Raw genomic sequence first — 27,978 nt, forward strand, 5'->3', positions numbered from 1 at the left:
AAACAAAAAATAATGAGTTATCACAGTTTTTCTTGTCTCTTCCACGTCTAACTTGTGATGACATCATTTGTTTGACCTGTGCTGTTATTGTGAAAGACTGTTGTGCAAGAAACAGGAAGTGTTCTGTGACAATATGGTTAGCTCTGTAAAGCCCCAGTTACATGGTGAAGGAGGTACTATGTTCGTCTTTGTCAGACAAAAGTCCTTTTTCCATCCAGCAAAATGAGTTCCTTGTCAGCTGATGCCCATAAAGTTTGTCAGAAAGTTTAGTGCATGTTCAGACGTAGATTGTAGATGGAGATCTTCCCTGCTGCCTGGATGTTTGGTTGCCGTTTTGAGTGCGAGACAGTGAGACACATGTAGCACTCTTGGACGTGAACACAGAGAAAACTAAGTTCACGTGTTGACAGTGACAGACTGGATGTTTTTAGTGAGAGGCCGATGGGAAAACTATCGACGTTTTATCTTAACGAGCAAGAATCACGGACAGCAACAAACAGATTATTTAACTGCAGAGTCGCCAAGATTTAACTCTAGTCCTGCTGGTCATCGTTATATAGCAGGCAGCTATGCATTACACTCTCTGCCGGCCCTTTAAATATCACTCCCTGGCAGAGGTGCCAAAAATGGGAAAATAAGGAAAAGGATTCTAGGGGCCCACGACTGACAGGAACCCAGAGAGGCCCCTAATAAAATTATAATTCTGGACAAAATAATATCGGGGGGGGTAAGATTTCTTTCCATGGGGCCCAAAATCCCTGGCGGCACCCTTGCTCCCCGGGGAAACTTACATTATCTGGACGGTTGTGGATGTGGAACAGAAGATAAGAACATGCGGCCGTTGTGTTCACTGTAAAAGTCTGCCAGAAAGAGCTGGTCCTCTGGTCAGTATTAGAACTTCACATCCATAAGAACTCATCTGCATGGCTTTCCTTAGGTTTGAACCTGACACCAGTAACACCAAAGGCATTCTTGTGCCGAAGGATCATTTTACCAAGTTTGCGCTTACCATTCCAGCACCTAATCAAAAGGCAATAACAGTAGCCAAGTGTTTATGAGACCACTTCATTGTCTATTACAGAATTTTGAAAAGGATACATACTAGGGTGGTCCATAAAAATGGGAAGTTTTTTGAAATTTTTTTTTGACAAGTCTCAACCTCTAAATTTGTTGTACCTAACATAAAAACACATCATGTACAATTTCATAAAACTCTAATAATTTTTACTGGTAGCACACAGCCCTTAAAGATTTTGCTCGCAATAACTTTGTCATATAGTATGGTCATTTCCAGATATTTCCAAATTATTTCTGTCAGTTTAATATTGATATGTCAGGACAGAAATTATGGCAATACATTGGAAAATAAAATCTTTTCATATCCCATAAAATAGTTAACACTAAAACATGAATTGTGAGATGCAGTTCTTCTCGTACATGTATCATGCTCCTACAATACCTACATACTGGGGTAGCGAAGATTTTGTAACAATCAAACATTGCATTTTCATTTTATTGATGAAATACTGTTTCATTATTGATAAATTTAAATAAGTCTATGCTTTATATATTTCCACATATATTTTGATCTAGCTCCAAACAATAATATTCGTTATGCCTTGCAGTACTTAATATTCAAAAATGTATGAATCAGCACAAGAACCACTTATACAGCTGTGTAACATAAGAGAACATCCTTTACATGATAATGATATTTAAGTTGCTTGCATCATGACCAAGACTTGCTGCCGTTTCAGTCAGAATATAGGTGGCACTTCTGTCTGTTGTTTTGGTCCTATCCAATGCTGCTGCAAGTCCTGGTGTTACAACAGCTTTAATTTTACTGGCTTTTTGTGGCACTGGCATAACAAATTCTTCATCTGGACTTTCTGTGTTCTCTTCACTCTGGCTGGAGACAGTGTCAGGTAGTGAGACATTAGCTGGTCCAGGCTCCTCCAGTTTCTCTTTGTATTTTGCTTCTGCAGCTTTCCTTTTTTCTGCTCTTTGTTCTTTGGCAGTTTGTATTTTATCTATGCCTGTCATGCATCCTCTACTTTTCTCTCGCTGAGCAAGTAGGAACTGTCTGTCATCTTCAAACTTTATCATTGTTAGGACATCCTGATGTGCCATGTCAAACAAGTCCTCCAAAGATTCACAAAACACTGTTTTCATCTTTCTTCTGCTTGTCTGTATTGCGATTCTTGGTCTTTTTCAATGTTTTTCATTTTCCGAACACCTTTTCTAACTTTGTGATCAGATGCTGCTTTGCCCTCAGTGGGATTCTAGCTCTTTCTCAAAAAGGAATTGCCATGTCTATAGAGGTCACAGCAGCATCATGGACAGTTTTCTTCAAATCAGTGTGTTTGAAGAAAAATACCTTGAGTATTTATTGCCCATTTGAGGGCAATTTGTTTCCTTTTATTTCAGTCGGTGGAACCAATAAGGTATACAAATGTTCTACTTCTAGTAGCTGACATGTTTTACTGAAGTTTCCAGTTAATGGTTAAGCATGTTAAGTCAGCAAGTGTCTCTTTTTACATTTATCTCATGTTAGATTCACCATCACCAAAGATCTGAAAGAAAAGAAGCTGTGAATTGAAGCAAAATTTTCAGCTTGTAGCCTAAAATAACATTTCTGAAAGTATGTTGTTTGTGAGAAATATTTAAACCCAGGTATAGTTTTAAATTGAATATAAAATTATACTTTAGTTACACTCAGGTGGTTAACTTCTATTTATAAGTGATGTGATTAGATACTGGATAATGGATAACCTATTGCACGGGCACTCGGGCAGCGATAATTGATATATTTACAACCTTCAGCTATGATGTGCTACCTCTAAATATTAATGTATGACAAAAATATTTGGCAGGCTTTCTTTTTTCCCAAAGCATCATAAAATGAAGGGGTGAGAGTAATTAATTTCCAACTTTTATTTTTTTGAACCACCCTAATACATATGGACCAAGGCCCAGATTTCAAGTCCAAACTGATAAAGGAGCTGTGCAAGGAATTCAAAAGCTTCATACAACACCATACCATTCCAGAGGAAATCCTGTGGAACAGTTCAATCACACTCTGCTAGCCATGCTGGGAACTCTCTCAAAATGGAGAGTATGTTAAGCCTCTTGTGCATGTGTACAACTGTACAAAAAATTAAGTTCCTGGGTATACTCCTATGAGCTTATGTTTGGGCATGTCTTGTCTCGCTATCGATCTTGCTTTTGATCTTCTGGTACGGGATAAGTAATGTCAACTGTATTCCCAGTATGTAAAAAAAATCTGAAGTCTCGATTGATGGAGAGTTATCAGCTAGCTCTAAAAAATGCTGCTCCAACTGCTGAAAGGAACAAGACTCGATTTGATCAACGTATTATACCATCCAAGCTGGAGGTGAGAGACAGGGTACTTGTGTGGAATATGCATTTTAGGGGCAAACAAGCTCTGTGATAAGTGGGAACAAGATATCTTTGTGGTGGTGAACCTTCCAGCCTATACAGAGACACCCGAGGGCAGAGACAGCCCAACTTGCACGTTGCACAGAGACCTTCTCCTTCTGTGGGTTTCTCCCTGCTTCAGAAATGAAACCATCAGCTGAGACATGTTCGATCACAAAACCTCAGAAACACCAACAAACCCGGAAACAGCAAGAAACCCCTGATTAGAGTGCCTTAGTTGAGAGAGTGGCTTCAACTATTTTGGTTCCAACTGTGCTGAACTACAGAACAGACCTTTTAAGTTTTCAACATTTTTTAAATCATTTAACCACATACAGCAACACATCCAGGTACAGGTGCTATCAAAATAAATATAAAAATAGTTAAGCCATCAAATTTACATAAATTTACAATTTATGATGACTTATTTAATTAATTTAAAGCTTGATTTATGCTTCTGCAGCTCTGTAACTGCATATTATGCAATGATGTGCGTGACAGTTTTGAAGTTCTCCGTCTCTGGATTATGCTTTATTATTGACTAATTTGACCCAAAATAAGCTTTTCTTTCTACAATCATCACCTCCAAATCAAAGGTAAGCTGTACATTTTCGTCTTTTACCGACTTTGTGCTGTAAAGTTGCAGACTTTCCTGATCCATTTGTAATCAGCGTGCGCACTGCAAAAGCTATAATATGAGACGAAGCAGTGAAAGTAGAAAAGTGTCAAATCACAGCCTTTTGCGGTGTCTGATTTAACAGGTATACCCGTCCAGGGTGCGGATCCAAGTCTGAGCACAGTGTGAATAAAAAATAAACGGTCAGACTTGTCATCACAGAAATGACTCCGGTACCACTTTCTTCACATTTGGTACCTACTGTTATGGCATGATCTTGCGGACGTTAGTGCACGAGCATGGTGACGTCACTTCCTGCTATCACTAGATGCTAACTTCACTTCCGCTTTTGGCTAGAAATAACAACTTTCTCATATATTATGTAAAAGCTAGCGAGAAATAAACACTTCTACAACTAAAAACGCTGTGTCTGTAACCGGATAACACCTCTGGAAGGATTTTCAAAACATTTAGCGGACGTTAGTGTGGTGACGTCAGAGGTTGGTAGCAAAACTCTGTTTTGTTTGAGTGTAAATACAACCTCTGTCATATATTATGTAAAAGTGAGCTAGAAATAAACATTTCTGAAACTGAAAACGCTGTTTATAGAAGCTAACAATACATCTGAAGTGATTTAAAAGACATTTAGCAGACGTTAGCGTTGTTTCATTTTGAGTGGCGGTGGTACCAGCCAATCAGAGTAGACCTGCACCGTGACGTCACAGTCTGGTTGCTGGCTGCAAACTCAGTTTTTGGAACCTAATAATTACTTAAACAACTGTAAATTATATAGAACACAATGCTCATATGAGGGTATTTCAGCATTGTGTTATATTTTTATTTTACTTTGAGAGAGTCTGTCTTGATGTGTGTGAGTCTGTTCTGTAACGGGGCAGGATGCACCATGTACACTCACCTCTCCGCTGTTTTTCAGGCTGTCTGATCACACAAATGTATTTCTTTTTCACAGTTATATCGATGACAGCACTTATTAGCGTGCACAAAGCTAAGCCTCTAGCAAACAGTTTTTAACAGGCTGCATTCATGATGAACTAGCACGTGCACTAATTTTTCTCACAGTAGAAAGCGGCTGCTGTTTTTATCATGACTGCATCAAAATAAACAGTTATCACTTAAAAACGAGTCATCATAACACAACAACACACTTACGGAAACTTTGCAATTAATCTGCAACTCTGTTCTTAATGTTTACAGCTACATTCCATTCAAGTGCGTGCTGGGATGTTTTCCTCAAAGCTACGTAAACGCTGTTGGAAACACTCGAAAATGCTATGATTTTGGTGTGACGTACTTTAAAAGATAGAAGGATGGAAATAATGCACGCCGCTATCCAGCACCAAAATCTCAAACAATGAAAGTATGTTTTGTTACCTCAAGAATTTCTATTTCCACTCTGTTGTTTTCTTCATAAAACCCTCCCTGTTCCCTGTCACTGTGGCTGCAGCATTGTTGCTGGCCTCCGTTCTGGTCGATCCTGTGGCAGACAGCATTGATCAAGTGGGTGGTGCACCAGTCTTGGCCTCCGTGGCGGCTCGACGCTGACATGCCCCCTCCCCAGATGGACTGGTGATTGCACAGACTGTGGTCATTGCCAAGATGAAACAAAAAATGCAGAGATTGCCCTCTGATCATCGGGCTTCATGTAACACTTGCGTTTTGTCATGGTTTGTGTCGTATGGATGTAAACAGGATAAAATAAAAAGCTGAAGTTGTTCATGTGAAATTCCCCTGCAAAAGTAGGTTTGTGCATGCAACTATTTCATCAATGCTCACGGTAAAACATCTTGAGATGAAGCCACTCAGCAGGGCAGCACCCTTATTGTCTGGGGAGAACCCTGTGATTTTATATGACGAAATAAACTAAACATGTAAACACATTTTGACGGAAATCCGACCAGAGATTTTGCAGCCCTGGGACTGGCATCCAATCCAGAAGGAGTCATACACTCTCATCCGCATGATGTTGCAGAAACTACATAAGCACCGGCATGAACAGGCCTCAGGGCCTATATAAAACTTACTAACGTTTACCTGCATCATGTCATCAAGACAGTTGAAGATGTACTTTCTGGCCTCTTTGGACTTGATGCCCATCTCCATTTCATGTTCTGATGGGGTCTGGAAAAAGGAAATTACTGTCAGTTGCCTTGAAACATTAAAACATTTTCATTACAAAAATGATGTCTAACATTCAAACCAAATTTCAGAAAGAAAACTGACTATTTTTTAATATCTAATCTCTCACAGGTAATTTCATTTTTATAAAGTACTGACCAGATGTTTCTATATAATATTAATATATAGAATTTTACTTTACCTTGAGTCTCCAAAGTGGGTAGCTTGAGTCAGGACCACGATTGAAGAAGCGGCTGGTCTTTGTGCCGGCACTCAGTAAGTACTCTGCTGGTAAGCCTTGAGTCTGAGAAATGTAGCGAATCTAATCAAAGGAAAATAAAATAAAGATTAGTAACAAGAAATAGTAAATATCATGACTAAAACTATAAATACCTTTTCCCTTGGGAGCCAGTCTCAAGTGGCCTTTCAAGGAAATGCAAGATTTGTCACTTCCACCTTTGCTTCATTTAATCAGACCAGAAATGGGGCTTGAACGGATGAACGCACGCATGCACAAAGTCTCTCTTTCACTTGCCAACAATCCTTCAAGACCTGACAGTAAAAAACTTCTACAGGAGTTCCATGCTTAATTATAAAGGTACTGAAACTCTACAGGACAGATGAAAACCTTCAATTGTATCTCCATCCATTGGAATGCAATGCAAGCCAAACTAGAGATATAACTACTTGACTTCAAACCCAGTCAATGCAGTTGTGTGTAGAAACATTACACAGTACCAAAATGGTTTGGGATTACTAGTACTCAATCAAAATTTTAAAGGACACAGAAATAATGAACAACAAATTATAATCATCATCATCATCATGAAATTCTTATTTAAATGGACTGCATTTAATATTGAACACTTCCTATTCTTAAACAATAAAGTCTCAGAGGGAATGTCAGGTATGATATTTTGTTCATGTGGTACATTTCTCTGGGCATGATCCATCATGCAGCCTTAGAGGTGAGGATCTCAGCACCTCAGTCTACTGTCATGTTTCAGCAGGCACATATCTGGCTACTTTCAAGACGTGAGGATGGGCCGGTTGTTTGCCTCAGGGGTTGCCATCAAGGACCCAAGCGGTTCGGTGAATGTAGCAAAGGCTGGCATCAGTCCATGCACCCAGACAATGGCCTAACAATAGAGCAAGCCTGGCTTTAGCATGTGGCACATACCTGGTCATACTCAGAAGCCCCTGGGTAGAGAGGCCATCCCAGAAACAGTTCTGCAATTACACAGCCTAAAGACCACATGTCAATGGCCTCAAAGAATGGCAGACCCAAAATGATCTCTGGTGCTCTAGACAGCAAAGAGAAGATTTAGAGCATGAATACTGAAGAAACATGTCTACAAAACTGCATCACAATATCCTGATTTATTAATACCTGTAGTAGCGGGACTGTAGGTAGGTTGAGCAGACAGCCTTGGATACATGGCTGGCTGAGCCAAAGTCAATAACCTTTACTCTATAGGGCTGCCTAAGAGGGTCAACCAGCATGATGTTCTCCGGCTTCAGATCTGCATGAATCAGACCCAGACTCTTTAGCTTCATCAGAGCTGTAGCTACCTATAAACACAAGACACAGATATTCATAACGTAAACTAATAACTAAAGCATTTAATTAAAATGGTGACTGTCATCAGGACTTAGTCTTCATAAATGTCCAAACCTGTTGAAGGATGGGTCTGATGTGCCGTAGTGGAAGTGGGCTGAATTTGCTGTGTTTGAGAAAGTCATAAAGGTTCTGTTCCAGCATCTCAAACACCAAGCAGGTGTGACCCTTGTGTTGGAAGCATTCGTATGAACGCACAAAGTTGTATTCATCAGCATTCTCTGCACTAAGTCGGTTCAGGATACCCACCTGCAGATGGAAAAAATATGTATTTATCTACAAAAACTTATGTTCCAATATTTTGTGTCAGAACGTACACAGTAATGCAATAACATGTTGGTCATTTATGGTGGTTGCTCATTAACTGATCAAATTTCAGCCACCGTCTACTTTTGACAGATTCTCCATACCATGCTGTTTTTTATTTCTGAAAGAATGACATAAATAAACTCCCAAGATATTTGAATTCATTGACAGTTTCTTCTCAACACTGTTTTCACGTTTTGGCCACACTCAAGAACACTTAATAGTTTAATGGGGTTGTAATTGTTTCACCCTTTCAGTGAGTCTTTAAGTTTGTTTGGTTTCAATATTCAAAATATCTTGACATACTGTGAGCGCTTAAGTGACAGAGTTGTTTTTGTTGCTTTGTACAAGTTCCAGAAACTGTTTGTGTAGCCTTTAATCATTAGCCCATGTTAGCATTTAGCAGTGTTACCTGGAAATGGTTGATGTTAAGGCCAACACAAAGGTTAGACTTAGCCATGTCATGTTGACAAAATGCTAGCTCTGTTAGAGATCTGTGTACACAAGCTAAAACAGCTCATTCCAGAGGAGTTACAGGTTATAGCCTGAGTCATGGGTAAGGGAGCAGGCCACTACCACTATCTTAGTTTTGTCACTGGACAACAGGTTCTGCAATGTGGTCAGCATTTGGTTGTGTTGCAGACCAGTCTGCAGTCCCAATTTCTGACTGCAAATAGTTTTTAGCTTTTTTTTGTCTGTGAGACCTGTTGAAAGCCCTGCTGATAACGCACACTGGCACTTGCACAAATCTGATCACCACACTGGAATGCGATCTGGCGTGCCAGTGAGTACACTTGTCATAAACTGTGCGTGAACTGTGTGCGGCTGCATGCCAGTGCGCAAAGAAAATTTAGAAATGTTCAAAACTTCTGCAACGCATTAATTTTGTGAACTAGTCGTGAACATTGCGCAATCAATTTGAAAAAAAAAAAAAAAAAAAAACTGCATGTCAATGCATCTCTGCGCACAGGGCATCTGAACGATTATCACAAGATGTTACATCTATAATAAACATAATTTTACAGATACATTATCTAACGCATAACAAGGAATGAAAATGCTAGTGTTTACCAATCCATTACAATATATATACAGTGAGGCACATAAATATTTGATTCACTGTCGATTTTGCAAGTTGTCCCACCTACAAAGAATGGAGGAGCCTGTAATTTTTATCATAGGTACTTTTCATCTGTGAGAGACAGAATCTTAAGAAAATTTCAGAAAAATCACACTGTATGATTTTTCACTAATTAATTTGCATTTTATTGCATGAAATAAGTACTTCATCACCTACCAACCAGCAAGAATTCTGTCTCTCACAGACCTGTTAATTTTTCTTTAAAAAGCCCTCCTATTCTGCACTCTTTACCCGTGCTAACTGCACCTGTTTGAACTCATTACGTAAGTGGCCTGTGCTTGTGTGCATGCGCGTGTATGGCTTCATTCACGCAAAAACCGCAATATTTAAAAATAATCGGTGAACCGCGGCTGATGACGCATGCAGAGTGAAGGCAGGACAGACCGATTTTTAGGGGGGACTGTTTGGTCTGTGACATCCTCTCTGTCATCAATCCCCCCCAAAGTGTTTTGATTTCAGACGGGCATTTATTTGCATTCTTATGAGAATTCTGCCCCAATCTGATCTGCAGCGCGCAAGCTCACCCCCTTGGCCCTCCCTCTTCCTCCTCCTTCACTCATGCAATTCTGAGCATCAGATGCCAAACCGCTGCTACACACTTCTCCTCTGACCTGTAGCATCAGACGGACAGCTAATGACAATGTTTGTGCAATCCCTGACGTTGTTTGGTGCAAAATGATTCACAACACTTATTATTATTATAGTGCCGCCAAAAACATTACGTGGCTACTGGCCCAACGCTTCACCACAAAATTTAGGCATCACACCCACTGAAAATGCTTGCCTTTTCATACAAAAAGCATCCATGCATAACGCATAGCCTACACATTTTGTACTCACGAGTTATGAAATACATGATTTCAAAGCCTTGTCCAGCTGTTTACTGATGTTTGTCATGTTTAATGACCGGATCATTAAACTGTAGCAGACAGAAACACGGACTGACCGATTTAAAGGCAGCTAAATTAGACAAGTTCGCTAGTTTTGTTTCATTTATAGTCTTAGGAATTTTGATGTGAAAGCCTGAAGAAAAAAACATGACCACAAATATTTTGCAGGAGAATGTTAAGTAGCTGTCACAGTAAAATGTTGAAAATAGATACAAACATACAATATTTTATAATTACAGCATACTGGTCAAAACTCTGTAGCAAAAGCGACCTTTAGTCAAGGAGCTTTTTTCATGCAAGCATTGATACTTCAACATTTAAGGTTTACAGATGAGGAATAATTTTGCTAGGTAATTAACATTATAAACTAATATAGAAGGCTAAATATAATGCTCTATGATATAGAACAGCATACAAAAATGAATCAATTAATACATAGGAAAATGTTATTTAGCTATCTATTTGATTTTATTGGCATAATAATAGGCCCATTGTTAACATTAACTACCCAAAGTTGGTTTGTGGTTTGAAATCAAAGGTAGGTCGTAAGTTGAGCTACATGAAAATTCAGTAAGGTATATCTTCTATTATACATTACCAAAGCTAAGGTAGAACTCTACTAGTGTATACTAAGGTACATCTAAATATCAAAAGAGAGTAGCGCCACGTAGGTGCCTCGTCTTGAGAACCAGGGATGGTGGTTTCTTTGAAAAGCATATTATCCCATGGGAACTCTCCCTACGCCCCCTAAGCGGCTCAAGAATAGCATATAGAATAGCATGTATATAAGTGACATTTACACAATCAGGATAGTAAACAATATATACAAGATATATAGTTACTACGTAATATTATAGGAGTTAGCTCCTGAAACCTAAATGTTCATACAGGAGAAGACTGTAGTATACATGACAGTCTGGTGAGGTAAATTGATACTAGCAATGGTACATTAGTGTAATGCTTCAACTGTTGTTAGAAAATAGTAAAACCCTGTATACTTGTTCTCCCCTTTATGGACATTCAGTAAGTCACTCTTGATTATTATGCACAACATTGATTTATCTCATTTACAAATTTTGCAGCATAAAGCCAAGAAAAGAAAGGTTACACAAGCAGAAAGAAAGGAACTACAGCAAGCAGCTCAGAGAAGCAGCTCTCTTCTATCCTGGATTAGGATAAATGAGGGAGATGGATCAGTGTGTACATGATCCAGAGGAGCCCATCACAGATGAGGATGGACAGGCGGAGTGCATGACTGAGTCATGTTCAGGGGCACCAATGGAAACAGTGTTGCCTGAGTAGATGAGTCAAGAAAAGGGTGAGGTGACTGCACCTCCCTTAACACTGCAAAAATAGCCACCATGCCATATCCTACAGATCTATCCCATGTTGAAGCATTTCACATCAGGTGCAATGAGAGCTACATTACTATGTGCTGCAGTGTAGGGCCCTGTCGCCCAGATGTTCTTTTCCCCAAAATGACTAGAGTATTTCAGCTGTCAGCTTAAGCAGACAGGAGTGGAGAAATGGGATCAGAAAGTGAAACACTACTCTTGGAAAAAAAACAAAAACAAAACAAAAAACCAAGCAGCATTCTGTCACAGAGGTCCATATGACAAGCATGGTGAGGTGGACAAGTTGCCAAAAGGCACTCAAGACTTCATATGATGCATCAGATGTAAAGGGAGTAGAAGCCAGAGAGCGAGAGAGGCAGAGAAACAGAGCAATACTGACCAGATAATAGATCTCACAGTGTATCGCGCAAAGCAGGGACTAGCAGTCCGAGGTGATGATGAAGAGTAAAAGACACACCCACCGCACAATTCCTCATGCCAATGCGACCCGCTATATTCTGCTGGATGCTGCTTATATAAAATAATTATTTTGTAGCAGATTATTCATTTTCTCTCTGAGCTTGGCTGAAGAAACCACCTCTAATCGCTCCAGAATCACAGAGGAATTTTCTACAGCTGCAGCTGTTCTCGTGCGCTTCATGCTGTGGAGAATACATTTGGAATTGTCTCAAACGTATTTGTAATATTTATACTGTAATGGCTTGGTAACAGCTGGATTATCATTCCTTCTTATGAGTATCTGTAAAATTATGTTTATTATAGAGGTACTGGTCTAGTGGTTAAGCGTTGGGCTTGAAACCAGAGGATCCTTGGTTCAAATCCCAGCCTGACTGGAAAATCACTAAGGGCCCTTGGGCAAGGTCCTTAATCCCCAAGTTGATCCCGATGTGTAGTGAGCACCTTGTATGGCAGCACCCTGACATCGGGGTGAATGTGAGGCATTTATTGTAAAGCACTTTGAACATCTGATGCAGATGGAAATGCGTTAAATAAATGCAATCCATTCACCATTTAACATCTCGTCATAATCGTTCAGGTGAGCAGCGCTGGTACAGTGACACACAGTGTTTTTGAATTGTTTGCACAAGTGTAGTTTACAAAATTAATGCGTGGCAGAGATTTTGAACTTTCTAAATTTTCTTTACAAAGAGTTTAGTCTGTAGCATGGCAGACTGTGTGCAGATCAAATCTGTGCAAGTGTCAAGGTACCTTTAGACTCAGACGCACCGGTGTTGCACTGTGATTGGTCCCGTCTTTTATTATGAAATAATGTTGAATTTATGTAGAAATGATTGTTGTACAAAAGGTTCAGAGATCTGTCGCTGAGATAGATGAAGACTGGAGTGCAGTTTCAAGCAGAAACGAGGCAATAATCAGCGAATTGCTGCTGATGCTCCGAAATGACGCATTTGCAGTGAAAGCAGGCAGGCCGATTTTTAGGGGGGACTGTTCAGTCTGCGTCACCAGATCTGGATTCTGGATCAAGATTTCACTTTATATAGGCTTTGAAGGATTATGTCATAACTACTTCACGGATTCTCACCAAATTTGCACCACAGATACTTATTACGCCATGGCAGCATGGTGGCTTAGTGGTTAGCACTGTTGCATCACAGCAAGAAGGTCATGGGATTGATTCCCCACCTGTGGTCTTTCTGTGTGGAGTTTGCATGTTCTCCCCGTGTTTGCGTAGGTTTTCTCCAGGTGCTCTGGTTTCCTCCCATATCTAAAGACATGCAGGTTATGTGAACTGGAAACTTTATAATTGCCCAGGTCTCCCTTGAAAAAGAGATCTCCATCTCAATGGGACTAACCTGCTTAAATAAATCTTAATTTAAAATTGAAAATACATATTACGCCATGGAAGACTCCATTAAATTTAAATCCAGATTCTAAATCAAGTTTCACTTTACTGGCTTTTGAGGATTACGTCAAAACTACTTCAGGGATTCTCACCAGATCAAGATTTCACTTTATATAGGCTTTCAAGGACTACGTCAAAACTACGTCATGGATTCTCACCAAATTTGCACCACATATAGATATTGGGACATGAAAGACTCCACTGAATTTTGGAAGTGATCTGGATCCAGATTCAGATTCTGGATCAAGATTTCACTTTATATAAGCTTTGATGGATTGCGTCAAAACTACTTTACAGATTCTCACCAAATTTGCACTACAGATAGATATTAGGGCATGGAAGACTCCACTGAATTTTGGAGGTGATCTGGATCTGGACTGGTGGATGACAGAAATCTCTGACTGCGCATGTTGAAACTAAAACTGTTACATGTACATTTCTGTCACAGATTTGATTAAAGAATGCTCAGGCAGCAACATCAATTCTTCTTTTATTCATCTTGGCCCAGTTGTTGCAAGGTGAGTCAAAGCTGAATGTTTCTGCCTTATCTTCAATTATTGGTGAGGAGTTACTAAACGGCATGTAGTCACGATCACGTTACTGTTGTTAGTTAAGTAAAGTTGGAAAGATATTCAAAGATTCGACCTTCCGGAATCAATAACTTCAAATTGAACCTGTTTTAAATCAAATAACACCTCTTTCCAATCGCTGCAATACAGACAACAAACTACAACTGACCAAAACCTTTTTTCTTCCAAGTACAACCAGAGGGAGTTCATTGATGTGTGATGTGAGTTTGGTTGCACTACAAGCAACAAATAAGAGATTTTATTCAAATTTATTGGAATAAAAAATCCCAAAAGCTATATTAAAGTTTATTTTTTCCATTTAAGTGTTGTAGTACAACCAGAGGAAGAACAGTCATGTGTGTAATATGTCATGTTATGCTGCGTTTACACATAACGACGACAAGTCATGAATGCCACGAAGTACACATTCTTGGCCGCTGATCACGAATGTGATTATTCGGGGCAGAGGTGTCAGGTCTCCTCAGGAACTGCTGCAACCTGTTACCACACGTTACGATTAATGGCACATGTTGCTGGAGAATTATCAGGAACCATTACACACGGTCAAGAATAGTGTTCCGCGTTGTTGCGCGCTATTGCGCATAACAGCGCGTCGTTAAGTTCTGTCACGTTGTGAACAAGGTGAATTGTCTCCACACACACCCATATTCATCCAACCGAATTCAGATCGCTCCAGTTTTTCAGAAGAACTTTGGGACTGCATGCGTAGTTGGGCTCTGCCATGGAGTAGTGCAGAGAGGAGGAGATGGACAGAGCCAGATGTGTGGCTTCATGCAGCTCGTCTCACACATTTTCCCAAACATCAGGCACATGCAGCAAGTGGAACACCTGCAGAAGCCCGCTGAAGAGCACTGAAATGAGACTTTTAGCCGACTTGGTGTCAGCAATCAAACTGATTGCGGTGCAGCGGGGTTTAATTGTGCGCGCGCTTCTTCTTCCGCCGGACTGGAGGAGGTGCAGAGATGTCTGGCTGCACCTGAGTCTCCTCTCACTCCTCTGGTTGCTCAGACTCGTTCTCCCGCTCATCGGTTACAACAGCAGGTGGAACACCTGCAGGAGGGTCCTGAGGAGCTTCAGCAGGAACTGTGGAACGACATTTGGAACCGAGTTTAATTGTGCGCACGTGACAGAAAACTGATTCGTTGTGGCGCGCAGTCAAATGTGACACTGCGTTACAAGTCATGTCAAAACTTGACAGTTCCCGTGTCATTTCGTAATAACGCGTGACAGTTTGGGCTCCAAGAACCATCACAGGAACCACTACGAATGTTGTCACGTTCTATTAAGGATCACTACTCATCAAGACGGACCAACACGCTCAGTTGTGACCTCCACGACGTGAGATGAAATGAGGGTGGTGTGTGACATTCGTGGAAGACTTTTTGACAGGCAAAAACATGCTCCACGAATATCAAGAATATCACGCACCAACACGCGCTATTAAGAAACCTATTCAGATGTGTTAAGTCACATTAAGAATGTCAGGAATGTGTCACGAATGACAGAAAAATGACATTCGTAACGCGTCTTGGTTATGTGTAAACGCACCTTTAGTTTGGTTGCACTTCAAGATATAATTATTGAGATTTTATTCACATTTATTACAAAAAAACCCCTGAAATAATATAATAGTACCTTTTTCAATCAAAGTGCTGTAGTACAACCAGCCCTGTGATGGTGGACCCATAATGATCCTAACACATCAGGTTTTTTAAACACACGTGTGTGTGATTTTTATTTTGTTCATTCATATATTCTAATTTGCAAAGGAATTTTGACCATTAATTTAATCTCATAAATACAGTATTGTCTGTCACCGACACTTGCACACGGTGTGAACAGGACACACCGTCAGAACCATGCAGGGAGAAATAAAGGCAGCACCACAGTTTTGTTTTCTTAACATGTTGCTTCTCCCTCTGTTCCACGCGGGCTCTCTCTGCACTGATGAGAGCGGCTCATACCCCTCCCTCCTCGCAGCCACCCATCTCACACAGACAGTCGGCTCCATCGATCGACCCTAGTCCTAATTTTAGACGGCTTTGAACAAGTCACCCATTATTTATCTGACCGTCTTTTTCGAAAATTGACCATCCAAATGACGGCTGGATGGCTCGCTGTCTAAAACCCTTCAATGATGACACTGCACAAGGCTGACAGCTGCACACCATAGGGCGCTGGACTTACCACGGTATGCCCTCGCTGAAGCTGATGCAGTGCACCGCAGTCTGCTTTTGGAATATACTCTGACAGGGTGACAGGCCTACTGATGACATGATGGATGGACGGACGCTGGTCCTGCACCCCAGGGTGCTGGATTACCCCCTGTCTGCAGTGCAATTGCTTGCGTGGTCATCCCAATAATGCAGTGTTTTTCAACCTTTTTTGAGTCGCGGCACCCTTTTTATATTTACAAAATCCTGCGGCACACCACCAACTAAAATAATATTATAATGCTATTACCTCTGGTTTTGCGCAAAACCCAATTATCGCAATAGAAAATCGATACAGAAAACATCGCATTTCGAAAATCCTCAAGCATTTTGCGCTCTGATCTCAAGTAGGGCTGTCACGATTAGAAATTTCTGGAGACGATTAATTGTCAGACAAATAATTGCGATTGATGAATATATTGTCTGTTTTTTTTTCTTTTTTTCCCTTCTTTATATTCTACTATTGTAGTATAATTACACAACTCTGGAAGAACGTTTGGCTTCTGTGAGTGGAGAAACTGGGAATGGTGCAACATTTTTATTTTTATCTTCATTTTACATACAGTCCCAACTTTTCCTGATTTGTGGTTGTTTCTGTTGCATTTCTGAAATTGTTTCTCCTCATCAGTCACGTTTTGTGCTTAAACACTGCATTAAGCTCAAGACTGAACAAATAAATACCTTTGGAAAATAACAGCTGTTAAAGTTCAGAGTTCTCACCTGCTTTTTGTGATCTGTGCGTCTCAACATTTTTTTTGTGTGTGTATCTCAGTTCATTCATATATTCTCATTTTTAAATATGTTTTTAAAGATATTTGACCGTTTATTTCATCTCATGATCTCATAAATTCAGCATACGACGCGCACATGGTGTGAACAGGATGGTAACGGCAGAATCACACCTTTAGAGAAAGTTCAGAGAGAAGTAAAAGCTTCATGTTTTCGTTTTGTTAACATGTTCACTCCATTTAAAATCCTCTCAGTGCTCCGCGCTCGCTGCGCACTGAACGTGTCGCGCCTGCATTCAGGAATCTCCGTCCCTCACCCACCCCCTCCCCTCCCTGACCCACCCCCTCCCTCACCCACCCCCTCCCTCACCCACCCCCACCCCTCCCTGACCCACCCCCTCCCTCGCAGTCTGCAGCCTGTTAAGTCCGCGCGCGTGCACACACAGGCACAGACACACACACCGACAGCTCCGCATTTTAGACGGCTTTTGAAGGAGACGGCACTGTTTTAATCGGCCGTCAGCTTCCTTGTTATTGTCCCGCCTTAAGACGAGAGCGAGGCTGCAGCACAATGACGTCAGATTCTGAGTTGTTTTATGCTTTGTGGATAAAATAAATAATTCACGGTAATCGCGAATATGAAAAATAATCGTGAATATGAAAAATACTCACGGCACCCCTGACGATCGATCACAGCACCATAGGGTGCCGCGGCACCCCGGTTGAGAATCACTGCAATAATGCACTTTGTTCTGGATGTTACTCTGGTTTTTCTCTTTTCTGTTTCTTCAGCTTTATAAAAACTCTGCAACTGTTAGAATGGTCTAAGCAGTGTGTCACCCCTCTGAGTCTGGTCTGCTTGAGGTTTCTTCCTCAACATCATCAGAAGAAGTTTTTCCTTACCAATGTCGCCTGTGTGCTTGCTCTAGGTTTTGGTAACGTTAGACCTTACTCATGTGAAGCGTGCTGAGGCAGCTTTGTTGTGACTTGGCGCTATATAAATGAAATAAATTGAAGTTCTTGTAGGGCCTGAGAACCAGTGGCCTGGTGCTTATCTTCGGTTTCTCTGGCGTGAAGCTGAAGAGAGTCCACAACTCCCCCTGGATGGGATGCCAGTCAGGTTACTTCCCAACCTAGGCTGGTACCCATTTACAGCTGGGCAGACTGAGACAATGATTATGAGCCTTGTCTAAGGACACAGACATATAGCACAAACAGTATTCAAACTAAGGTGTACATACTGGCAGGCCAGCTCCTTATCCAATGAGCTACCTGCTCTGTTTTGCAATTATTAAGAGTTGATATAATTTTGTAATCATTTTCCATTTAAGTTACAATACACATGGGGCATATATTGTTGCATAGTGTATGTCAACAAAATGCAATTACCTCAATTTGGCCCTGACGAGCATATGAAGGATGGTTTTTCAGGATCTTGATGGCCACAATCTCATTAGTGCCCCTCTTCCAACACTTGGCCACTTGTCCAAAGGTACCTCTTCCCAGGAACTCCAGCACTTCATAACTGCAGGAAACTGAGCACAGAATTTCATGCTGCACCAGTTGATAATCCCCTTCACCATTGGAGCTGCTGCTCTTGGTGGTTGGTGCCGAGTTGGGTATGGACTGGCCTGTGCCCCCTCCACCACCACCACCACCTGTACGGGTAGAATAAACAGCTGCAGGGGCTGAGAGTTCCTCCAGTATTTGGACACTGCCAGATCCGCTCCCGGTGCCTTCAGTGGCCTCTTCAATCTTCCTTTTCTGCCCATGCCTGTGCCCCCTTGTGTCAGAAGACGTCTCAGCGTGGCAATAAGAGGATGATGGTGCTTGCTCAGTGACACGTCGACTTGAACCACGGGTAAGACTGCCAGTGCTATCAGCTGCCCGAACCACCACTTGACCTCTGGAGCCAGGAGCTGTAGTGGGGAAGACTAGGGATCGTGCAAAGGGTGGGACAGCCATGGCCGGGGTAAAGGCGTATCCTGACTGGCCAGCTATGGAGCTGTAGGCTTCAGTGCTGGACACATCCCAAACATTATTCTCCACCTTCAGCTTCTTTACGCGGCAAAATGCACTGGAGGAGATGGAGGGAGGTGAGAAGACCTGCAGCTGGGAACTCATAGCTGAAAAGAGATTTATAAAAAGGTAAATTGACTGCATTTATATAGCACTTTTCAATCTGGTGCAAATGCTCAAAATACTTTATGACACACGCACACACACACACGATTAGTGATTCTCCTGTCTGGTCAGAGAGCTGAACCTCTCACCCTCTAAAACTCCCTTCTCACTTTTACGGATATGCCTCCTGGAAGGTCACAGTTTGAAACCATAAGGGCCTTTCAGATCGCACACATGGCATGCTCCAGTTGCCGCATTCGCACGCACAGAGTAATTGGCCTTTCATACTGAACACGCCAGAAGCTTCACGCAACGCAAACCAACGCTTTAACGCGTCCGACGTGTGACTTCAGACGCTTCGCTTCGGAAGCGGCAAGGGGGCGGAGATTGCTACGTCACACTCTGGGTGCTTCCACAACCTGAAAAAAGTTCAGCGATCACCATCTTGAATTTGCGTCGCCTGAAGCACAAAAAAGCTTTAAAAAACAGCAGTAGAACGATTCTCCCATCACCCTGCTGGGAGAAGCTCTTTTTCAGCTACTTTTCAGAGTGACGCCGACCGAGGGAGGACTGATGACTTGGTGGGATATCGATCAAACCGCGACAGCAGGCCGACCTGCACGGAGAAGCCGGCCTTCAAGCACCATCACTGGGCAGACCAAGGCAGGCAGCCGGGGGGATGGAACAAACCCACTCAGTCCAAAATCTCCCACTTTTTGGATATATGCGAAGTCCCAGTTTGCCCAACAGAGTTTAGTTCTGCAGCTTTATCGAGGAAGAGAATAATGTAAAAATAAAACGTGACGTTTACTGAACTGCTATGAAGGTTTAATGATCGGCTAACGTTAGCTTAGCCTTTTAGCACAGTTGATCTGAGTGAACGTTTTAATTTGTAAATGGTTCAGTCTTTTTTATTTTTACCAAATAAAGCTACAGCTTTTTTTTCCAGAGACCACAAAAGCTCAACTTTAAATAACTTTTTTCAGGCGTTTTTTTTTCCCATCATTTTTTTTTTTAATATATAAATTGTTTAGTGTTTCTTTGTATTTAAAGAAATATTTTTATTTGTTCCAATCAGGAACATTTGCTGTGCAGACAACCAAACTTCCATTGATGAGCTGAACACCACGAAGTCCAGTCGAAAGAAAACATCTCTGCTCTTCAAAATAGGACAAAAGTCTTTCAGCAACACCACCAAAGTTCAAAGCTGCAGAAGAGACTTTCATCTGGTCCCGAGAATCCAGCATAACATCACCTGCTTCTAAATAAAAGGCTCTTTCAACAGCAACTATTTTATTATTTTTTAAAAAGCTGTTTCATTTTATATTTTAACAATAAATGAACGGATCATTAAAAATGTCCACGAATCAAAGTCAAAAGACATTTGCACAGGTAGAAGCTCTTCACTTATTGCGCTCAAATTCATATTTTAGAAATGACTCTGTCCTGATAACAACATTAAAGGCAATTAATTACATATTTCGGCAAAATTACAAGTTGAAATGACCATTAAAAAAATTCATCATGAGGTTTATGTCACAGAAATCCTACTTTACAATCACACTGCAGTCATTGTTAAATGATTTCCTGTTGCATTTATAATAAAGGCAGGGGTGGTGGCCAAGTGGTTAATGTGCTTCAAATCCCACCCCTGCCACATTTCTCCATGTAATGTGGAGTTGCGTCAGGGAGGGCATCCGGCATAAAACCTGTGCCAATTCAACATGCAGATCCACGTTGGATTTGCTGTGGCGACCCCGAGTGCAAACAAGGGAGCAGCCGAAGGGACTTACTTACTATTTGTATTTATTTACAGTGTCTGTTTTTCTGGTTGAAATGAGATATAAATAATCTACCAGACTTTAAAAAATGTACAAGTTTCCATGTTATTTTATTTGTCTAAAAATAAATGTCCAAGGTTCCTTATGTTAAACAAGAAATTATCTAATCTATAATAACAGGTGGTTTTAATTTCTATAGAACCATTTATTGATTTATTTATCTATTTTAATTACAAGTGTTCTAAACTTTTTTTTAACAGCAATCAGAAATTCTGATGTAACAAACAACAACAAAAAAACATTTCCAAGGATTTTTCTTCAGAAAACTGCTCTATAAATGAACAGTCCTGTGACATGTTTCTGTTTTTGTACAGATCAGTGGTTTCTGCACCAATCCGTTTTGTACAGATCAGTCATTTCTGCACCAATCCGTTTTGTATAGATCAGTCGTTTCTGCCACTAGTCTTCTGTGTTCTGGCCCGACGCGTACGTCATGGCTCAGCGCGTCGAAAGTTGGACTGGATTGAACTTTGACCGTGTCACCCTGTCAACAAGCGGCAATGCACGCTCCCGTCAGAAACGTCGCTTTAGCTCGGCTTCTGACACGACGCTTCTGACGCGTCTAAAAAACAACGCGTCTCATTGAAAATAATGCTTTTTAGACCGATTTTTGACGCTTCTGACTGTTTCAGTGTGAAAGGCCCATAAGTACAGGGGTGGAGTTTGTTTTTTGTGTCGAACACTGAATAACACAGAAAGTTGACATGTTTGTGAAGACTTGCATGTTACCAAAAAAAAACAAAGTAAGTAAGAAGTGAAGCACTCAGTCTGCGAGTCATAACCACAAGATTAGGAGGAAAAAGAACAAGTGACGGATATCACCCTGCTGAGGGGAGCTTTCTTCTGCAACTGTTCTTCAGTGAGCCATGACTTTTGATCATACTGGCAATGTAATTTTATAAATCCACTAAAGGCTAATGAATAAAACTATAGTGGTGCCAATGAAAATGATTTTTATGCCTTAAACCTTAAAAAGCTCAGTGGCCCTATATCTTTAAGTATTTTTATACCAGTTAAAGTCATCTAGTACTACCTCAGAACAATTCCTGAAAACTTCATACATCTAGCAAGAACAGCTGAAAAGTAATGAGTTAGTAAACGTAGCCTATTTTTCTGCACTACTTATTTTTCCAGTAAAATCAGTGTCACATCCCATTTTTAAACCCCCAATATCTCAAAAACTAACAAGATATAAAACTAAAATTTTGTATGGTGTCAGCTTGAGAAAGAAAGACGCAAACTGGAAATGATCAGTAAGGAGGCCTCCAGTGATTTCACATGGACTGACCCAGTACAAAATAGTGTACAGCAGAGGACTGCAAGGAAAGCTCAGCTTCCCCTAAAATGTCAAAAAAAATAAAATAAAATAAAAATAATATCAAATGGTCAAATATGTACAGTTTGTTATCATTTCATTGACTACAAATGCGTTAGAACACATTCATCTTGAAGACGAGTTCGTTCAGAATCAGCTACTTATTACAAATCGACTGACTATTTTGTTAACGTCTCAAATCTTTTTCTCATACAGTCTGCGGTCAATGCATTTTCCTGTAAAAGCTGAGCATCCGTTCACTTCAATGGAACTGCCTGGAAAGTTTTTTTTTTTAAATTGCCACGAAACGCGACTGTCATTGGATAAAGCCACGATTTTGTCCTGTCCCGGGACGCTGAGCGTCTCTGGGTGTGAATAGAACTGTGGGTGGGCCTGGATGTTGGAGTTCTGCACAATGATTGGATGATCAGTCGAAAGGCTGAACCTAGTTTTGATTGACAGCTATAGGAATGTGATAGCTAGTTTGCATATTTTTGCGTATTTATGCATTATTAAACTTATGCCAAAGTGTTTTGCGTGGGCTATAAGGCACACAGAGAAGCACACTGGATTAGATGTTACGTGAGAAGATCTAGGTGAGTTACTTTCTGCTTCATTCTTCAGTAATGCTGCATTTACACATAGGCAAGACGCGTTACAAATGCCGTCTGCGTCATTCTTGGCACATTCCTGACATTCTTAACGTGACAACGCATCTGAATAGGTTTCTTAATAGTGCGTGATATTCGTGATTTTCGTGGCGCATGTTTTTGGCTGTCAAAAAAATCACCCACGAATGTCACGCACCACCCTCATTTTCGCCTCATGTCGTGGAGGTCACAACTGAGCCTGTTGATCCATCTTGATTAGTGGTGATCCATGACAGCGTTCTTCTCTGATGTGCGCACAATTAAACCCTGCTAGACCGCATTCAGTTTCATTGCTGCAGTATGCTGACGAAGGAGTACAGTGACGCTAAGTCGGCTAAAAGTTTCGTTCCAATGCTCCTCAGCGTGCTCCTGCAGGTGTTCCATGTGCCTGATATTTGGGAAAACGAGCGAGAGCCACGTGGAGCCACACATCTGTCTCTCTCCATCTCGTCCTCCTCTCTACGCCACTCCATGGCACAGAGCCCAACTAAACATGCAGCCTCAAAGTTCTTCTGCTGTGGAGCAAACTGGAGCGATCTGAATTGTTCAGCAGCTGATGGGTGAACATGGGGGTGTGTGTGGAGACAATTCGTCTCCTTCACAACATGACAGAACTTAACGATGCGCTGTTATGTGCTATAGCGTGTAACAACATGGAAACTTATAATGGTTCCTGATAATTCTCCAGCAACATGTGCCGTTAATCGTAATGCGTGGTAACAGGTTGTAGCAGTTCCTGAGGGCACCTGACGCCTCTGCCCTGAATCATCATATTCGTGATCAGCGGCCAAGAATGTATACTTCGTGGCATTCGTGATGTGCCATCGTTATGTGTAAATGCACCTTAAGTGTTTAAAAGTCATTGCATGTTAATTAATGTCCTCATGAATACATGTATTCATGACTATAAGTCTATCCGGACATATGTGGTAATAATTAGTGGTTACTGATGTATTTTATTTATGAAAATTAGTGACTGAGAAACTGAAGTGTTTGAATCACTGAATCAATATGAAGCAATGGTTCAGCATTTCGAAGCTTTTGATACAATTAGGTATGGCGACATCTTTAACATAACATTTGCCTGGAACAATAAAGTGCAAGATGTCATCAGTCAGTCTCTGTTATGTATGTTTAAGAGCCAATATTTTTTAAAATTCAGGCAGTTTTACATTAGGGTGTGATTCAAGCCGACTCGGATTTCAACGAACCTTGGCTCAGAGATGGAACCTAACAAGAAACTTACTTTCCAAAAAAATTCTCGACCGATAACCAAACAGTGACCTTGCCAGGGGTCATCAAAGTTCAAGGCAAAAATACACAAAAAACTTATTTCATTAAATTCCCATCTTTCAAGTGGTGTAACGTTCAGCGCCATCAAGTCTCCAAGCTAATTTAACTATCAAATGACATAGGGAGGCAAACTCTTTTATCTTGTATACATATTTTTTGGGGAGATCGATGGCGCTGAATATAGGGAGCGCTCAAAGTCTGGTCATTTTATGAAATTGGCTGCATTTAAAGGCCCATAACTCTCTGCGCCATCAAGACCCCAACCAGATTTCAATGTTATCAACAAATATAGGCCCTGCTCTATCAAATGCAACTGAAAAAACACTGGGGTCTTGATGGCACTTTCCACCATGGGGCACCAAAGTACTCAACTTGCCCAATTTTTAGATGTTTAGCGCCACCTGGTGGCCCGTGCCATCAGCCTTTTTTAACGAAATTTGCAGGAGTGGATAAACCAACATCTCTACTTTATGTAACAGGTGGCAGAATCTTGGGGACTTCTCTGATACTGATTTGATACCCCTTTAAAATCAGGTCATTGGTCAGACATTTGTCTCTCGATCCGCATCATCTGCAGTACAAGAGTTCATGCATGACTTACTTGGATATGTCTCAAATTGCCTTTTCCCTTGGCAGACTTGAGGATTTAGGTATGGGAAAATAACTTCAGGAAAATGATTATATTCTATTGAACAGGACATATTCACAAGTTGTTGCCATAGCAAATGATGCCAATACACATGTATTGGATTGACTGTACATAAGGGAAGGAGAATCAAAAGAAAATATCATCAGATCATACATGCATTCATGTGGTAATTCATGCAATTGGGTTAGCAAGCATGTGTTCAATGACCTGACTTTTGATAACATTGATAATGACCTATATTTGTTGATAACATTGAAATCTGGTTGGGGTCTTGATGGTGCAGAGGGTTATGGGCCTTTAAATACAGCCAATTTCGCTAAATGAGCAGACTTTGAGTGCCCCCTATATTCACCGCCATCGATCCCACAACCAAATATGTATGTAAGATGAAAGAGTTTGCCTCCATAAGTCATTTGATAGTTAAACTGGCTTGGGGACTTGATGGCCCTGAATGTTACACCACTTGAAAGATAATGAAATATGAGTTTTTGTGTATTTTTGCCTTGAATTCTGATGACCCCTGGCAAGGTCACCGTTTGGTTTTTGGTCAAGAAATTTCGGGAAAGTTCGTTTCTTGGTAGGACTATTATTTTCAGACATCATTTTGTAAAGGTGGATAGGTTTTCAGATGATCTCACTGAAACCAACAGGCCAGACATTATTTACGCCTTCTGTACGATACTAACGTACAGTACATTAACTGTATTCAAAAAGGAAAACAATATTTATTTTAAAAATAAGTGATATTTTCAGTCCCTCATGTCATTTCAAGGACAGTAAAACAAACTTTTTTTTTTATTATTTTACCAGTCGATTATAACCACAGAGCTGGGGAAAAAAAGTTTATCATCTGCTGCATGCCAAGATCGCATGCATTATTTATTTATAATCATCATTCTGTGTTCTGAACTCTACCAATAAATATCATCACTGTTGTCAGACTGAAGGTCTTTCTGCAAGGTTTCTTCTCCCTCATTGTGGTCTCAAAACCAAGGCTGTGTCCTCCACAGCTGCTTCAGAAAAACCTTCAGAGTGGACTTAAAAAAAAAAAAAAAAGCTCCACACTCGGAAAATATCGCCTGAAAACAGCTCGACGTCCGCCGTGTTTATAATTGATTTGGTCTTGAATCAGCAAGTTCCATTCTCGCGATGATGTAGCAACAATATGGCTGCGGCTGAAATAGAGCGCAGGCTGCAGACAGCTGTTTTTTATCCTTCGTCTGTGCACTTAACTTTTACTGTTCAGGATTTTTTGTAAAATATAAACATTTCATCATTTTTAGTGATTATTTGTGCACATCTTTTGGTGTCACCTACACTTTAAAGTCACATGGATCAGGGTTTAGGGTTAGTGTTTGGGTCAACTCAGGGCTCGTCACGTGACAACTATCAGCCAGTCAGAGAATAAAACAATTATTATTATTATTATGAAAGGCATCACTTACATATTATTTAATCAGGTCCATATCAAGTTATAAGTTTGGAGAATCCACATAAAAATAATAAAGATATGTCAATAATGAAAATGCTCGCAACATCAACCCTAATCCGACTGCCCATAGGGCTATAAACTGTAAATAAGGGTTTTAACAAAACAAAACGAACAAAAAAATAAAGTGGACAATCTCCTAAAATTTCTAATGAAGAAAAAAATAAATTAACGGCACTGTCTACGGAACTACATGGTCATCCACCCATAATCAGCTATCCATTAGTTCACAGACAACAATAAAATTCCACATAAAATTGTCACTTGGGTACAGGTAATTCTTCAGTGTTCTGTCACATCTGAACTCGTCAAAGCTAACAGGCTAACACTGTAAATGGCGTTATGGAGGCGACCTGTTGTGTTCAAATACTTATTTTTCACCATTTGAGAAATCTATAACAGAGACTGCCACAACATACCGTCTTGTCTGATGTTACAGAGTGGAACAAAGTGCTCCTTCCAGGATTTAAATTCCTCTGCAGTCTGATGGACTACGGCTAGCAGATTAGCTTCTGTTAGCTTCTAGCTAGGCCTGCATTGTTTCTGTCGATGGAAGATTGGTTAGCACACCAAAGTCTTTATAGCGCTGAGTTTCCAGGGGGAAAAACGCAAACGTTTCAGGAAAATTAAGTCCTTTGGAGTTAAATAATTGTCCATCTGTTCATTAAAACGGCATAAAGCCGTCAATATCGAGGTAGTACTAGTATTTTTCACCAAAGCTTATCAGGGAAAAAAAAACTTAAAAAAAAAAAAAAAATAGAGTCTACGGCAAAAACTATCGTTTTCTTATTCTGTGATGTATAAAGGAGGTTGCCACTTTGTGCATTACCGTCACCAACTGGTGGGAAGTATGAAGTAGCAGAGAGCCAACACTGAAAGGAGGAGGAAAAAACAGGCTGTCCTCCAAACGCACACTGATCGACTGATTTTATTCAGCAAACGTACATGTATACACAATAATATAAATACAAACTACATAATACTAGTATATGAATACAAAAAATGCAATTACATAAAAAGAAAAATACATCTAAAACATGTGTATTATAATACCCAAGTGGCCTGTAAAACCGGGGAGAGCTGACATTTGCCATTTGGTATACTTATGTATTTTGGGTCAAGGATGAACACTGCGAAAATGGAAAGCTGAGAGAACAAATATTTTTGGAGAAATCAGCAATTTAAGCTAACCAGTAAACAATGGACATTGTGCTGCAATGCACCATGGGAGTTCAGGGTTTTGAGGTTTTAAATGTTATTGAGGTTCATGTTAGTTGAACAGTATTATATTGCTATTACCATGAGTGAGTTAAAGGCCCTGTCATACCTTGACGCTTTAGCCTGTGTATGCAGACTGTTAAGGATTTTATATATATATATATATGTTATCACTGTTAAACATTTGTACCTTTTGTCTTCTTTCTGATGAGAACGGTGTTGTGCTGTTTGCACTTAAACCCGAGAATGTACGTGTTATTCAACCTTGTTTTAGCATGCTGGGGTCAATCTGAACTGGGAATGAGAAGCTGGATGTACTTATTATTATTCTGATTGTGATGTGATGCTTAGTGTTCCAGGCAGATGCAGAACAGCTGATAACTGCGAACAAGATGTGCTGACCTTCGACGATAAGAGTAAAAGAAAAGAAACTGTTTTTGCTTACAGCTGCACTTATTGACGTGTGTGTTTATGTTACGGGAAGAAACTTGTCTTGCGTCATTC

The 27,978-nt window shown here is 40.5% G+C and overlaps 1 protein-coding gene across 4 annotated transcripts in view; it reads right to left on the reverse strand.

The window, feature by feature from the left end:
- The window catches only part of si:ch211-160o17.4 (homeodomain-interacting protein kinase 1), a 51,897-nt gene extending 24,901 nt beyond the window's left edge, over positions 1 to 26,996 (reverse strand). For 3 of the 4 annotated variants that reach the window (XM_034167002.1, XM_034167001.1, XM_034166999.1), the window contains exons 1-7: positions 26,676 to 26,995; positions 18,285 to 19,021; positions 7,866 to 8,057; positions 7,581 to 7,762; positions 7,371 to 7,494; positions 6,393 to 6,512; positions 6,107 to 6,193 (exon numbers count right to left, since the gene is read on the reverse strand). In XM_034167002.1, coding sequence (XP_034022893.1) covers positions 6,107 to 6,193; positions 6,393 to 6,512; positions 7,371 to 7,494; positions 7,581 to 7,762; positions 7,866 to 8,057; positions 18,285 to 19,019 — 1,440 coding nt within the window. In that variant the 5' untranslated portion in view covers positions 19,020 to 19,021; positions 26,676 to 26,995. Of the gene's footprint in view, positions 1 to 6,106; positions 6,194 to 6,392; positions 6,513 to 7,370; positions 7,495 to 7,580; positions 7,763 to 7,865; positions 8,058 to 18,284; positions 19,022 to 26,675 lie in introns of all 4 variants that reach the window. The other variant, XM_034167000.1, reaches the window with a different exon arrangement.
- Positions 26,997 to 27,978: the final 982 nt, after the last annotated feature.

Source organism: Thalassophryne amazonica, chromosome 3, assembly GCF_902500255.1.
Source record: "Thalassophryne amazonica chromosome 3, fThaAma1.1, whole genome shotgun sequence".
Lineage (NCBI taxonomy): Eukaryota > Metazoa > Chordata > Actinopteri > Batrachoidiformes > Batrachoididae > Thalassophryne > Thalassophryne amazonica.